Here is a 14,133-nt window from a genome sequence, read left to right as displayed (position 1 = left end):
GCTCTAACCGCTGACACGTAGGGAAACTTCAGTACTTCCGGTTCTAAGAAAATACTCTGCTCCATTTCCCAGCTACCATTCAAGAAATATTTTCGAAAAATTCCGAACAAAATGATCTTTCTCGGCCCATTACAGTCCCAAACGATGGCATAAAATTTATACGGGACGATTGCAAAACTTCATGCCCGATTTTCAATGATCTCGAGACCTTTGGAGGAGAACCACACGGTTTGCAAAACGTTAGGAGACAATTTTTGGAAGGTGTTGTTGGTTGTGACTACATAATGGATCAATAAAACTGTTAGTTTGAAATGCAAACGCTTATGTTTTATTTTCAAACGAGGCACGATCTGTTGCAATCATCTAATATACACAGGGTGGGCCATTTAAACGATAACACCTACATAGAGTAGGTGTTTAAAAAATCTGTAAATGTGTACAGTAAATGTGCTGAAGATGATTTAAAAAGTCTGCACACTTTTCTGCCACAGAAGAAATATAAACAAATGTTTTGATCTTGCATCTTGTAATTCGTAATGCGACGACCGTACGCTGGAGCCCTCTGCACGGCGACACTCAAACATCCGAACATTCTGTTGGACAAACAGTGCAGTCTCGCTTAAGAGGAGTACTTAAAAATAGGAGTTTTCCTCTTTCGTGAATGTATTCTTTCGTAGCATTTGAAAAAGTGTTTTAGCAATTGTAGGTATACAAAAATTTTAATTATACGCAGTGGCTCACAGTGGGGAATTTCTTTAATTAAACCCTTTACGTCCGGAAGGTATTCGAAAGCAGCACTTTAAAAGAAAATTAAAATGGCACGAAGATTTAACAGTGAAAAACATGTACTAAAATTAAGTTGAAACACACTGCCATATATTTCTATTTAAACAAAATTCTCTCAGTACTGTTCAAACATTCGTACAATTCATTCATCCCGTGGCCTGCGACTTTCCATTAATTTCGATTCGAGAAATTCTATCCGCGCAATGCTTGCAAAGTTTCGCAAAGTTAAAAATACCCTACGTTCCCTCCTACTTCGTGCGACAGAAACTCCGCAACGCTGGACAAAGTTCGACAAAGTAAAAAACAGATTGTATTCCGTCACGATCCGTGTAATCGATCCATCGGTTTCTCATTCGAGTTTCCAACGGCGTTCGCTTTATGTGTCGCACGGCGGAGCACTTGGCGCCAAAAGCTGATCAAAATTGTTTTATTCGTTTCTGTGTGGCCGAGCGCAAATAAAATGCACAAATAAGATAGTCTAAAATTTTTGGCTCCATAAGGTTCGTAAGGGATCGCGATTTAGGAATGTTTTTGGCAGCCAATCCTTTCTCTTATTACAAACAGAAGACTTCGTTGATTTTCTGCCTTCTCTTGGAAGTATACTAAAATGCTTCGAATAGGCGAACTAAGATCGCGTAGCTCCGTTCGGCTTAGATCAAGACTTTACTGTACAATTGAACTATACGATGTTGAAGCAAGGTGTAAAATATAAGAGGGAAAATACTTCGGACCACAAAGGGTTAAAAAGGTGTTTTTACGAACTTGTACGGGCATCGTGTTATTTTTTCCGTTAAACACGAGTTACGTTCATTCACTGGGAGGTGTTCATTGAGCGGACAGGTCAGCCTATGTACTCGAGAGTGCGCTGGTCGGAGAGCACAATCTGCGAGATAAACGAGCAGTGGCCGTTCGAAAATCGCAATAAAGCCGAGACAAACGGAGAAAGAAACCGTCGGGTATTAAGGCGGAACGAAGAGGATGGGGCGATCGGAGGCAGAAGCGTTCCAGTGCTCAGGTGCGTCCAGGATTTATGAACGCGTTTAACGAGCTCGGCCGGCGTCGGATCTTTCACAGATACTGCAGGGAATTAGGAAACCATAATTCCCGATGATTAAACGCGAGTTATTTACCGAAGGGATTTGCCGGCGTGTCGCGCGCGCGTGCGAGCTTAATAACGCACCCGCGCGTTCATTTTGATTGCCGAGCGTAACCGGCTTCGACGCGGTGAAATTAACCCGCGTGTCCGCTACGTACCAAGAAAAACATTCGATATCGCCGGCTACGAAATCGTCGAACGAATCTCGAAGGATAACGCGACTCGCGCGAACAGTGGGAATGTATAACGTGAATGGAAATTCAACAAGTTGACGTCGAACGTACCGCATCCCCGAAAATTCGGCTCCGGACTACGTGCCGCGGGTCACTGGGCCAAGTTACAGGTACTCTTCTTCTTTCTTGCTTGTGAACAAAAATTGAACTATGAATGTGAGATAAAAGTACCAGACATCAAGGTTTTGACCTTTTTAATGTGAACGCAGGTTTCATTGGGAATATACTTGAACAATCGTTAGTTTTATACGAGGATCTGTTAGTAAGAACTGTGTCCTCCAGTCGCACAATAATCGCAAAAAACCTCCATCGCATGAACGATTGAAGAAGAGTAAAGCGTGAAGACTTGGTCATTTTCACTGTTCGCAGATCGACTAAATTGTTTTCGGCCATTCGAGACATGGCCGGGAACACGAGACGTTCCCCGGAGAAAAACCAGCGCAAATGCGGGAAAATCAATTCGCGCAAAGAAAGGGAAGGGAGGGAGGGTGGGAGGGGGAGAGAGAGAGAGAGAGAGAGAGAGAGAGAGAGAGAGAGAGAGAGAGAGAGCACGGTAAATTGATATTTACTCGGGTTTGGAACTGCCATTCCAGTTACCTTAAAAAATCGGCCGGCTATTTCGCCAACTCTTCCGAGCTTTCTGTAAAGGGTTTCAGTTTTCGAAGCTCCTGCGAATCGCTTTCGTCCACTCGATACTCACTTTCAATCTCGCGGGCGCGCTCGTTCAAATTCGTTCCGCTCTTCATTTTAATTCCAAGAACATTCTCCTCGCGAGAACGAAAGAAACCGTGCAAAAGTTCCGGTCGGTCGGCTACTAAATAATTATCCTAATTCCTCTTAAAGTTCAAGCGGTCGGTTAGGCGAAACGCGACGGGGGCTCACAGCCGGGGATAAATTACTGCTGCGGCATAATGGTTCCGGCTAATTTACGGGGGTAGAAATTAAAGTTTTTTGCGTACATTTGCGCCGATGCCCGAGCACCGTAATAACTCGTCTTCCGTGCCCCCCGACTCCCTTCTATTCTTTCCTTCCGGTTGCATCCCTCGTTAAGGGAGGAGCCCGGTGTAAACCGTCGAAACTGATGTTTCGGCAATTTATCGTAATCGATAAGTTAACCCAATTTTCTCGAAATTTTGGGGCTATTTTACTACACTGTTATAGTAATTATATGTATTTTTTCTACTGAAAAAGAGCTACACATAATTTGTGTTCGAGCAACCATTTCGAAGATCTCGTTTAAAATGAAATCCCCATCGTTAAATAATTTACAATATCGTTAATCTCTCGAATACGATTATAAGATTTTAGGAGCGTACACTGGAAATGCTGTGTTTTCGATGTGTGTAATAAAAATTGATTTTTGTACACCTATTAGACAGCCCGTTAACGATGCGCGCGCGCACGGGGGCCTGTCTTCCGCTCTCTCCTTTTCGAGTTAGAGACGCGGGCGGAATCCCCGCGGGCAAAATCCAATTCTTCGACCGCATTATGGGGGACGAGGCTTGAAACTTTACCCGGGAACGAGTCAGGATTGGGACAAAAGTAGGAACACCGAGGACGAGAACGGGAACGAACCGCGTCCTGCTCGGAGAAAGAGTGGAACGACGGACGGGAGGACTAATTGCAGTTTTGACTGCTTGGAGAATTGTGCTGGCTAGCCGCGGTTAAATATAGCCGTAAATGGAGTATTTCATTAAGTACCGGGTCGCGGAAGTTTCGCCCACCTGCGGGCAAGGCGAATCACTCCGGACGATGCTTTCGATATTTGACTCGCCTAATGCGATTATCCCGTCGATGCGGAGCAGGCAAGTTCAGCAGAAAATTCAGTTTTGTGTCTTATTCCCGGGCAACTTATTCGAGTGCCTGGCCAAAGAGATTTATGCAGATGCACCGGATAAATCGAGGGATTGGAACTGTTTAAAACTGTTTATTATCAAGGCTCTGATTAAGACAGTTGCGAAGAACGTTTATTCCGAGTAATTGTTTCAGAGAACCGATATTTGCAATTTTCAATTTCAACTCGAACCGTTGTTTTCGTTAACCTCTTACAATTATCTTCCCTCGATGTCATCCTTCTGAACGGAATGCCTAGATTGATTAGAATAATACACCATCGTCTGCTACATTGGTACGGTGATACATCGATACAGTTTGTAGGTGCTCGGCAACTTAGGATCTCTGCTCCGATACCTGTATCATCAACTAAACTCGGCATAGTGAATCGAGACCGCGGTCGCGATGCTATCCGAAAGCGAGCGGTTTACGATAACGCTTATCGAGGCCGAGGGCAAGGGACAAAATCGGCCCGCACCGGCATAATGCGGATAATGTGTTTAACCAGCGTCTCTTACGCAGCCGTCCTTTGCGATATCGAAGTCAAACAGCGCCGGGTGCTGGTCGAATGCTCGAATTACATGCTTCACTTGCGAAGCGTCGAAACCTCGGCTGTTTCTCCTGATGAAATCTCGGGGGTGTCCCGTTCTAAGGGGGTGTGCGTGGGAGGGCTGGAGTTGAATAGCGACCGGCAACGAGACCCGCAATTCGCGTGACGTTCCGCTGACCTTCCGTGCAAACCGACGCCGGTGCAGCGTTGTGTTGTATCCGAAAGCAGGATGGCGGAACTGGACCGGGGTTTCGCAAGGTAGAGGTAGAGAAAGAGAGAGAGAGGGGGACACATAATGTGCCCGAACCAATCCTGTCCCTGGCAGGCAGGACCGATTCGATAAGCTCTTAATCCATCGGCAATTAGTCCGCGCAACCGACCCCCACCTGTCCCCCTGTGCCGCCTAAAGCTTCGGTCCCCTCGTAAACGATCGGTGTCTCTGTCTGTCTCCTCGCATCGCTCGCTCCCCCCCACCCCTCTCTTTCTCTCCAATTGGCTAATTCAACAGTCCCTCCTGCGACTGTATAATTAACCACCAGTGGCTGGGGTGTGTTTATGCACGGAATGCGGTCGCTACTCGTGCACGATATTCACGGTCCGCCGACTCGGACAATGGCGGAAAGATACACTGGCTTATGTTTAGACAGTACAACTTTTTTTCGGTGGCACTGCTGTTGGCGTTCTTCCTTCCGTCGTTACCAGTCTGCTTCCGAACATTTTGCGGGCTGTTTCTCATTCTTTGCCACGGCTGACATTCGAAAATCTAAATAGTCAAAATCGTGAAAGCCTGGACTATCTGAATCGTAAGTGGTATAAGCAGACGAAGAGGTCGGAAATGTTTTTGATTCGAATGAAATCGCAGATGTCCCGTGCGATAGCTTATCAAGAGAAAACGTTTTGTGCCTAGTCTGAACCCTACCATGATCGAGAGGGTAGTTATAGGGGAGAATCGGATTATCGGTTTTTGGTCCATTCCTGATAAGCTATCGAATAGAATATCGGCGGTTTAATTCGGTTCAAGGACATTTTGACTCCCGCATACAGCGACTCCCATTAATAATCGGATACTCCAAAAAAGACGATAACTTTTTAAACATTGGACCATACCACTTGAATTTCTTTTTCGAAAAGTTAGAACAATTAGTTTGCTACGTGATGCGAAAAAAAATTCTGAAAAAATTGCAATTGGTCAGAATTGCGGAGAAAATACTAAAAGTTGTATTTTACACCTTTTTCATGGGCCTATTGAACATTTTGAAAAATACGTTTAGTAGATCTGTGTCGATTACAGTGTTTACTCGATATTTGTCCAAAACACGGGTCTAGCCGCCAAGTCCTGGGACTTTTATCGGCTAGGCATTTGGGACACGCACAGAGTACACAGTGTATATACATTGCGAAAATTTCGTCGAAGCAACTAGCAACGTTTGAAGTGAACGGATAAATGTTTACATAAAGAGGTCTGCCGTGAATCGAAATCGCGGGTCAGCGATCCGTGTCTTTGAATCGATTGTCACGCGAGACTGAGACTCGACGTTCTTTGAACATTTGCGCCGCTTTATCGCGCGGGCTCTGCAACAGTCTCGGTTGTCACCGACCGATTCAGGTGCGATCGCGAGAAATGAAAAAACAGCTACACAGAAAACCAGGGAAGGGGTAACCGGAGAAAACGGGTGGGGAGCACTCGCGATATTCGGGTGATTCGTTTTAAAAGAAGTGTACGTGACATTCTGGCTCCGTATTTTCCGGGTGTTCGAAGGAGTTTCCGCGTGTCGAGAGAAAGATCGAAGACGGGGGTGGGACAGATAGAAGGCAGCGTGTTTCGTTCGTTCGTTCGTTCGTTCGTTCGCGCGCGCGCGCGCGCGCTCTCGGAATAAAACGAAAAGGAGACTTCAAAAGAGCACAAGAGGGAACCAACAGCTACTCGCTACTTTTGCCGTAAAGAGGAGAAAGCATACTTCGAAAGAACTCACCGTGATACGTCCTCCTGAGAAACAGCTCGTGGCGTGGCCGCGCCGTGGAGAGCCAGTGAAGACGCGTGACGTGATTCTTGCGAGTACGGCAGAGTCGAGTTGTTCTCCAGTGCCGACACAGAGCCATTTTGTTTTCCTGTTTACAACAGAGACAGACAAAAATGAGCACCGCCGATTCCAAAAGCTTTTCCGTTCTAGTTTCGGCGTTGCCTCGCTGCCCACTCCGAATCCCGCCACCGTGCAACCGTGTACTCTGGCTTTTCATTTTCAAAAAATCGATTTTCAAAGTATCTTTATGCAAAATAAACATTGTCCATCGGCGAGCAGAACAAGTCAGACTTTCAGAAAATAGCATTAGTAAACAGCGGATTTTGTGTACTTATGTAAAAAATTAGGTGCACCATAAAACAGCGAAGGTATTTCAAATACTTGAATTTCCTTCCCTCCCCAGTGAAGCGTAAAAACGTTATTCGGCATAATGATCCGCAGCGTAATCGTTAGTTTAAATTACAGAACGAGGAAAGCTTCCTAACTTTCTCAAAGTGTACGTATAATATTTGTGCGACCTTGGCCCAAATTGTTCGAGGAGAATCGCCGTCGGTGGCGTTCGCGGGAGGCGAAATTTTTGAAACGCCGCTGAAAATTAGGCGGACCGTTGGTTCCGGGAGAATCGAGGAGGTCGCATAAATTCGAGGGCGGCGCGGGCAGTCCCGGCGTAATTAGATTTCGCAGGATCGAGTCTCTTTATAACGCAATTCGAACGCGAGAGACCGAGGCCACGCGGTTTCCGCGGTTCCCGGGCGTTTCGGGTCGGCGACGACCCCGAGAAACGACTTGGTGCAGCCTCTGCGAGCCTGGAAGGAGTTTACGAGCACGACTTTATGACCGCGATGAATAAGTTACGCTCGATCGTCGAAGCGAGCAGGAAACCGGAGACTCCGCGGAGAAGTCACGGAGATCAAAAATTCATTTCCACCGGTGTGGCGCGGCGCGACGCGGCCATGAGAAACCTCTGTTTATATCCACCGCGAGAGACGGACCGAGTGAAAGAATTACCGGTCGTTTATGCTACAGAAGAATGGTCCCATATACGAAATATTTATTGCCTTTTAAGTGGCCCGTGTCTCCTCTTCCCCCGTAGTTTTTCAATTAATCAGAATTTCAGTTTGTTGAGAAAGAAACGAGGCAATGTTTCGCGTACAGGGTGTCTCAGGACGAGCGGTAGAAAGAAGCACGAGCTGATTCTATTTGCAAGAATAAGTAACAAAAAGAGGAATAACATTTTTCGGTGGACATTTGGTTTTGCAGAAAAACGAATTTGAAAGTTGGACAGATTCGCGTGTCCTAGTAATCGGAAGGAATAGAATGGGTTTGTCATGATTGGACGCGTCAGCCAATTCCGATTCAACGACACGCGTGACCGTGGAATTTTCAAAAAATCTAATTCGTTTTTCTCCCCTTAATTTTGCAAATAAAATCACACCATGCCCGCCTGCACTACCGGTCCCGAATCACCCTGCTTCCACGTACTGTACAAAACGATAGAAGTTACGGAACAGTACCCAACAGTTGTCGCTTCGTGGTTGTATTTTAGCTTCCAGAAAAATATGACAGAAATCGCTTTATTTTCAGGAAGTTGGTTCGCGGGTTTCATGGATCCGATCGGCGTGCGTCAGAGGGTCGGGAATTCGGACGAAAAATTTCACGAGGACTCGATGCATGCCTGGGAATCGAAATTCCGGGGAAAATTCCATCGGCCGGACATTGCTGAAGCGTACTTGTTGGTGACAATTTTCCGCGGTGCATATTTAATTTCCAGCGGCGACAGAAGCCGGTAAACGGGCGAAACGTTGAAGCCGCGAGACAGCTCCGGTTTGAAAAGCCGTGGAGGAAGGAATTTCCTGCTCGCCCCGGCAACACGGACAAAAGTAACGCCCGACACTTTTTCGCGGTGCGTGAAATATTTATCGTTCCGGAAGGCAGCGTCATGAAAATTCGAGAAGAAAAGATCCCGAAAAAGTGGCCGGCGGGACGCGGTGGTCGCGTGGACACGTATCTACGTCAGACCCGAATAACGCAATATATGTATATATCGTATATATGTGAATAGAAGCTTACGTGGTTGCGGCGAGAGCGAATTGTCCGAGGCCATCGGGGGTGGTGGTGGGGGCACGATTCCGGTTTCCGGTTTCGCCACCAGAAGAACCACGCGGTCCTGGGTCGCCTTCAGAGTTGCCACTGCTTCCTCGTGCGTCACATTTTCGAGGTTCTTGTCGCCCTGCTAGAATTAAAGGAAGCCTCTTTTTATCCTTATTTCGTACGGCCGGAGGAAAAAAAAAAAGAAACACCGTAGGGAGCTTAACGTCGTTGGACACCGTTCCAGATTTGTTAAGACCCCACGGCTCGGCTTGTTTCTCGACGCTGCACCCAGCGGACCAGTTAACCCCGTTTCACAGCTTTTATTCTACTATCGGGTACTTGAATAAGTTCCTGCTGTTTGCTAATAAACGTCGGGACTAATACTACTTCCGAGAAGAACTACTCGAAAGCATTACTCGACGACGATCCATGTCAGGCACTTAAAGAATTGTCGAAAAGTTTCGTTTTAAAGACGAATTGCAGATGGAAAATACAGCATTAACGGCCCGAAGATACCTGTTAATAACACGCGTCTGATTATACAGCGCACATCGAATCTGGTTTCAAAGCGAAACACGGGTCCTTCGTTCGAGCGAAACATTTCTCTTCCTTCATTAACGCTGTTCATTCGTCTCAATTTTCTAACGTATTCCCTTTCAGCGTGGCCACGGTCTCTATTTCCCATTTTTCACCAACGGAAAGGCGCAGAAAACGGATAAAAGCGACACAGACCGTGGAAAAAGCGAACCGGTCCTGCGGCGCGCTCATCGATCGAGATTTACCGGGCCGCGATAATTGATTTCTCCCGTTCAATTTCCTCTATCGATCATCCCACCATCCCGCTCCTTATGGTACACTTCGGGATGGATTATACAACAAATATTACAAGAGTTCGCTGCTTCGTCTTTGTCTGTCGCCCGTGTTACTGTGTAAACATCTATATATTCGAGCGTCAGGATGACGCATCTCGTGCGCGCGTGCACTCTCCGCTTTTTACTCGAAAATGAAACAGCTGAATCCCTACTGTATATGTGATCGATATCTCTGTACTGTCATTAGGCTGCCGTGCAAAAAAAAACGTCGTATCTCTTTAACGAATCCTCAAGAACACATCGCGACTTCTAAGACATTCTAATTCAAGCATTTGAGAACAGCCAATCTCTGTCAAACAACATAAGCTGTCAAACTATTAGCGAATAAAATATTCGAATAATCGTACAGCCCTGTTAATAACATTCGATGTTGAAGCAACGTAAGTCTAAAAAGAAAAACATATATTGTATAAACAAAAATCCGGTATGCGCAATAAACAGGATAAACATCCCTGCAGTTGCGCAAACATCGCTTCCGGCAGAGTTCCGATTGTCTCTGGTCCCTTTGTTTTTAATTTTTCGGTTCCCTGTTGTACGGTCGTTCGTTCGGGGGAAGGAAAAACGAAAATGCAAGGAGGAGCTAGCCAGACTTCGTCGCCCCGTCTATGGTAATTATCCGAGGATGGCTGACACGTGGAAAAAAAAGGTGAACATCGGAGAAGTTTCCGGCCGGTGTCATAAACAACTGACGAACTTCCTGCACCGGTCCGTTGTTCCCAAGTATATGCAGGCACGCGATCACACGGAAAGTTAAATCGACTCGCCCTCGAGATCTGCCTTCTACAGCGTCGCGAAAACTTTTAAATAAATCGTTCCCGCGAAAACGTCGATGCGCAACTCCGATACTTTCGAAACATCTTGAGTGCGAACCTATTTATTACATGGTACGTCAATTTTTTAATAGGCTATCGATTACATGCTCGAAACCGGCTGGAATTTATATCCGAGTTGAAGATGATTGATGCCGCCGCGATGACGAGCATCGTGTCAACAATTCATCCCTGGTCCATTACATTTTTCCTATCTACAAACTTTACAGCCGAGCGTGTACAGTTTCATTAAAAAGTCATTTTCGGAAATAAATTATTCATCGTCTTGCCGTTCTCTCTTTCCCGTTCCATTTTCTTGAAGTTTCTTAATACCGAACCGTCGCGCCTTAATAATAAAATTATATAAATTTCCCAAATTTATGTACAAAATATCGGAAGGTACTTCTTTTGTTTCTTTCTTCGTAACGGTCCTTTTCTTTAAAAGAGCAATAAATAAGTAAACTCTGTTTCAGGGTCATTGTCGGTCAGTGAATTAAGACGCCATTAAAATTTCAGAAATGTGATTCAATTTGTTCTCAGAATTCTATACTTGAAAATTCAATTGTATTGTATTAGGGCCAGACAAGTAAGCTGCGTTTCAGGACATTTTCGACGAACTAACGAAACTATAAAGGTGTGGGAAATGCGGTTGAATTTATTTTCAGTAGCCGATGCTTCCAATGACATCGTAATTGAAACCGAAAAAACGTGGCAAACAAAACTGGCGAGAACGAACGGCTAGGAGGCTTTGAAGTCATCGTTCGACGACGACGTTGGGGCGGCCCTGTAATGATTTTCACGCGTTTCAAATTGCGCCCGCGGTAGTTATAAATCAACCGGACCGATGTGGCCGCTTTAATCGTGGCTTTTTCGGAGCGGAGCCTCGAGGGAGGACGCGGGAGAAGAAAAGGGAGGCCGTCGAAGCGAAAAATCGCGGGAAGCTGCGAAACGACGGGGCCTCGCACCTGCAACCACTGCAACGAGGCTTCCGTCGCTGACGAAGAGAGCTATCAATTACTCGTCGCCATCAAAAGCCACTCTGATCTATTTTTCGCGTCGGCTCTCTGCCGGGGCTCGTATGTCTCCGGGTCGCTGGAGAATTTTTCGAAACTCGTTTCAAAACGTCGACAATTCCCGGCCGAGTCGGCCGTGTTTTCATATTTCAGAATCCTAGGGGGCTTTCTGGTCTACAGCGCGATTTTTGGATAGGCCTTCTTTGGCAATTTTTCCGGAGAAATCAGACCACTATTTTCTATTGAGCTTTTGCAAACATATTTCCTATTATTCGGACTATGGAATATAATTTTTTCAAGTCAAAGTACTTAAAATTGTAGGAATTACAGTTCCCCCAATAGGGGCGTATTGGTTCTATTGGCCTGAAGTAAAAACTAAGTAAACTGAAGTAAAAATCGGAAGTAATAAAATATCTCATCATTGAACAAAACGACGGCTTTTTGAAATTTCGAATTTTGATTTCTTAGGCTTTCTCTTCGCATTTGGCATAATAATTGGAAAACAGAAAAATCAAGTTTTGCATGATTCTAGGCCAGAAGGACCCTCGAAGGACACCTTCTATTATTCATAAATATTTTCTGTTTTATTTGGAGACTGTTTCAACGGTTTCGAAAATTTGATGTTGCACTCTCGAGGGACTTTGAACGGCGCACTGTCGTCTACCGTTGTTTTATTCAAACCTAGTGGAAGTTTTATCCGTGAGACCTATGGGTTCTAGAACAGGTTGGGCTTCAACCTGAATTGCGGGCACACATGTGCTGGCTTTTTCTCTAAATGATAAATGATTCCCTTGCTTGTCCGGAGCGAGAACACTTTGTCTGCATGAGAAATCATCTAATCAAGAGCAGGCTGCTTTCTTACCCTCCGCGAGGGAACTCCGGAATCATCAGTCACGTGAAAAATGTAAGGGGGATAAACTAAATTACTATTTTTCAAGCGTATTCACCGTTCGATTTTCGGAACGTATTTTCGGATAGATTCGGATAGATAGAGAATTAATTGGAATTCTTACTATAATAGTAGCCTATTATTTATTAGGATACTTCAAGATTCTTAAGTTCAAGCGGAAGAGTTAAAATATATTGAAAAAGTTAGTATGACGGTAACTTGACGTGGAGGCATCAAAAAGTTTCAAATCAGATGGAAAAGGAAGTAGTTATCTCACAACTCACCAGAGTATTCTAGCTATAATTCTTACTATAAAACAGTGGATCATTTGTTAGGACGCTTACCGATTATTGAATTGGGGAGGAAGGAGTAAAATAAACTGAAGCGACGGGAAGGTCAGTCTGGCGGTAGCATTGTTCAGGTATAGGGCGGTGGGGTTTCAAAGTAATTAAATTGGAAAGAAGGCGATTGTCCCACAACTCACCAGAGCATTCCTGACGGCCACCAATTTGTCTCCAACGACAAGGCGGCCGTCCACTTGAGCTGCGCCGCCCTCCATAATTTTCGTCACGTAGATTCCATTGTCACCGGGTATATGCTGATTGCCAATACCACCGGCGATACTGAAACCGAGGCCCTTGTTACCCTTGATTAGTTCGATTTCGATCAGCTGGGTATGCCTTCGTCGTCGTACGTACTGAAAATTAAGCAAAAAGCACGTTTTAAACTACCTTCCCTGAAGCGTCAATTAAAACTTGCAATTTCAGACCTGAATGTTTTCGCAAGGACTCGATATTCGATCACCGACAATAAGCTTTTCAAGTTCATGGTACTTCTACTTGTACAATTACATTATGTCCAGAAGCTCGTATTAAAGAAATTTCAATGTGCATTGTTTCCGTTATTATAGTAATAATTCAAGAAGTTAAGAGACCACGATGCAGAAGTATTGCAACGAGGCTAGCCATCAAGACGAGATAATAATAGCTAGGCAGCATACATTTTTATGCTCGTCTCGTCCCTGTTTCCAAAACACTCGAAAAAGGTTAATAACGCTGACGCGAACACGTCCACGGGTTTCAAAAATCTCTCGGCTTTTGAAACGCAATATTTTTAGGATGCAACGCTGACACTACGGAGACACTCCAAAATTTATCCGGATCTCATTTCACGCTGGTTTCACCGGTCAAAATTCGTTCATTCGAATACCAGTTCCTTTCGAACAAGCTTTTGTACAAGTTTCCCGAGCCTGGACTCGTAAACATGCTTCAAACGGCGCTACAACTTTAATTACACTTTCACTGGATTAGGAGCTGTTTACTTCTTCCGATGGTAACCCGTTCCCTCCGAAACCACAGTAAATACCGATTTACTTTCATTGTTAGAACGACTGGGTGGATGGATAAAAATTCAACCATTTTGTCTTTCAGATGCTGAACAACTTCTCAACGATTGTATTGCAATTTGATGTATTCGTTTGAAATATGGGATCTTGTGGATATCTGCTGTGGTTTCAGAGAAAATAACACTGTATATGGTACATTCTGGTGCGTGCGAAGCCTGCCACTAATAAATTTACGCAGTTCCGGTCCAACGTGTAAACTAGCGACAACAATGACCGACTGAAATATAGGTTTAATTTCCAGCATCAAGATTTAGGCGATGAGATATCGCGGTAGCTAAAGAAACACGAATGACCAGCATTATTTCTCGGAGGGAACCGGGAATCTCGGTTTTCCACAAGATATACAACCAGCATTGTCGTCGTACGCGATTATCTTGTGTCGAGCTACCGGATAATAATTGGATGTCTAAGGGATGTACCTTTGCCACCTGGGACTGTTTCATTGTTTGGAAACACGGTTCGGATCTACCGTCGTTTGTTCGCCTCGGTGAATCGAGCAATTTCAATGAACACGACCTATTCGAAAAATAAAACG

The 14,133-nt window shown here is 45.0% G+C and overlaps 1 protein-coding gene across 21 annotated transcripts in view; it reads right to left on the bottom strand.

Annotated features, from left to right (window-relative positions):
- Dlg1 (MAGUK family member discs large 1) overlaps window positions 1-14,133 on the bottom strand; it is a 797,939-nt gene that overhangs the window by 101,875 nt on the left and 681,931 nt on the right. For 19 of the 21 annotated variants that reach the window (XM_076787382.1, XM_076787375.1, XM_076787389.1 and 16 more), the window contains 3 exons: window positions 12,678-12,890; window positions 8,590-8,752; window positions 6,472-6,607 (listed from right to left, as the gene is read on the bottom strand). In XM_076787382.1, coding sequence (XP_076643497.1) covers window positions 6,472-6,607; window positions 8,590-8,752; window positions 12,678-12,890 — 512 coding nt within the window. The remainder of the gene's footprint in view (window positions 1-6,471; window positions 6,608-8,589; window positions 8,753-12,677; window positions 12,891-14,133) is intronic. The other 2 variants (XM_076787377.1, XM_076787385.1) reach the window with 1 other exon arrangement.

The sequence above is a fragment of the Halictus rubicundus genome, chromosome 4 (genome assembly GCF_050948215.1).
Source record: "Halictus rubicundus isolate RS-2024b chromosome 4, iyHalRubi1_principal, whole genome shotgun sequence".
NCBI classification, from domain to species: domain Eukaryota; kingdom Metazoa; phylum Arthropoda; class Insecta; order Hymenoptera; family Halictidae; genus Halictus; species Halictus rubicundus.
The sequence above is the reverse complement of the archived record's forward strand: the minus strand, read 5'-3'. Positions and strand labels throughout refer to the sequence as shown.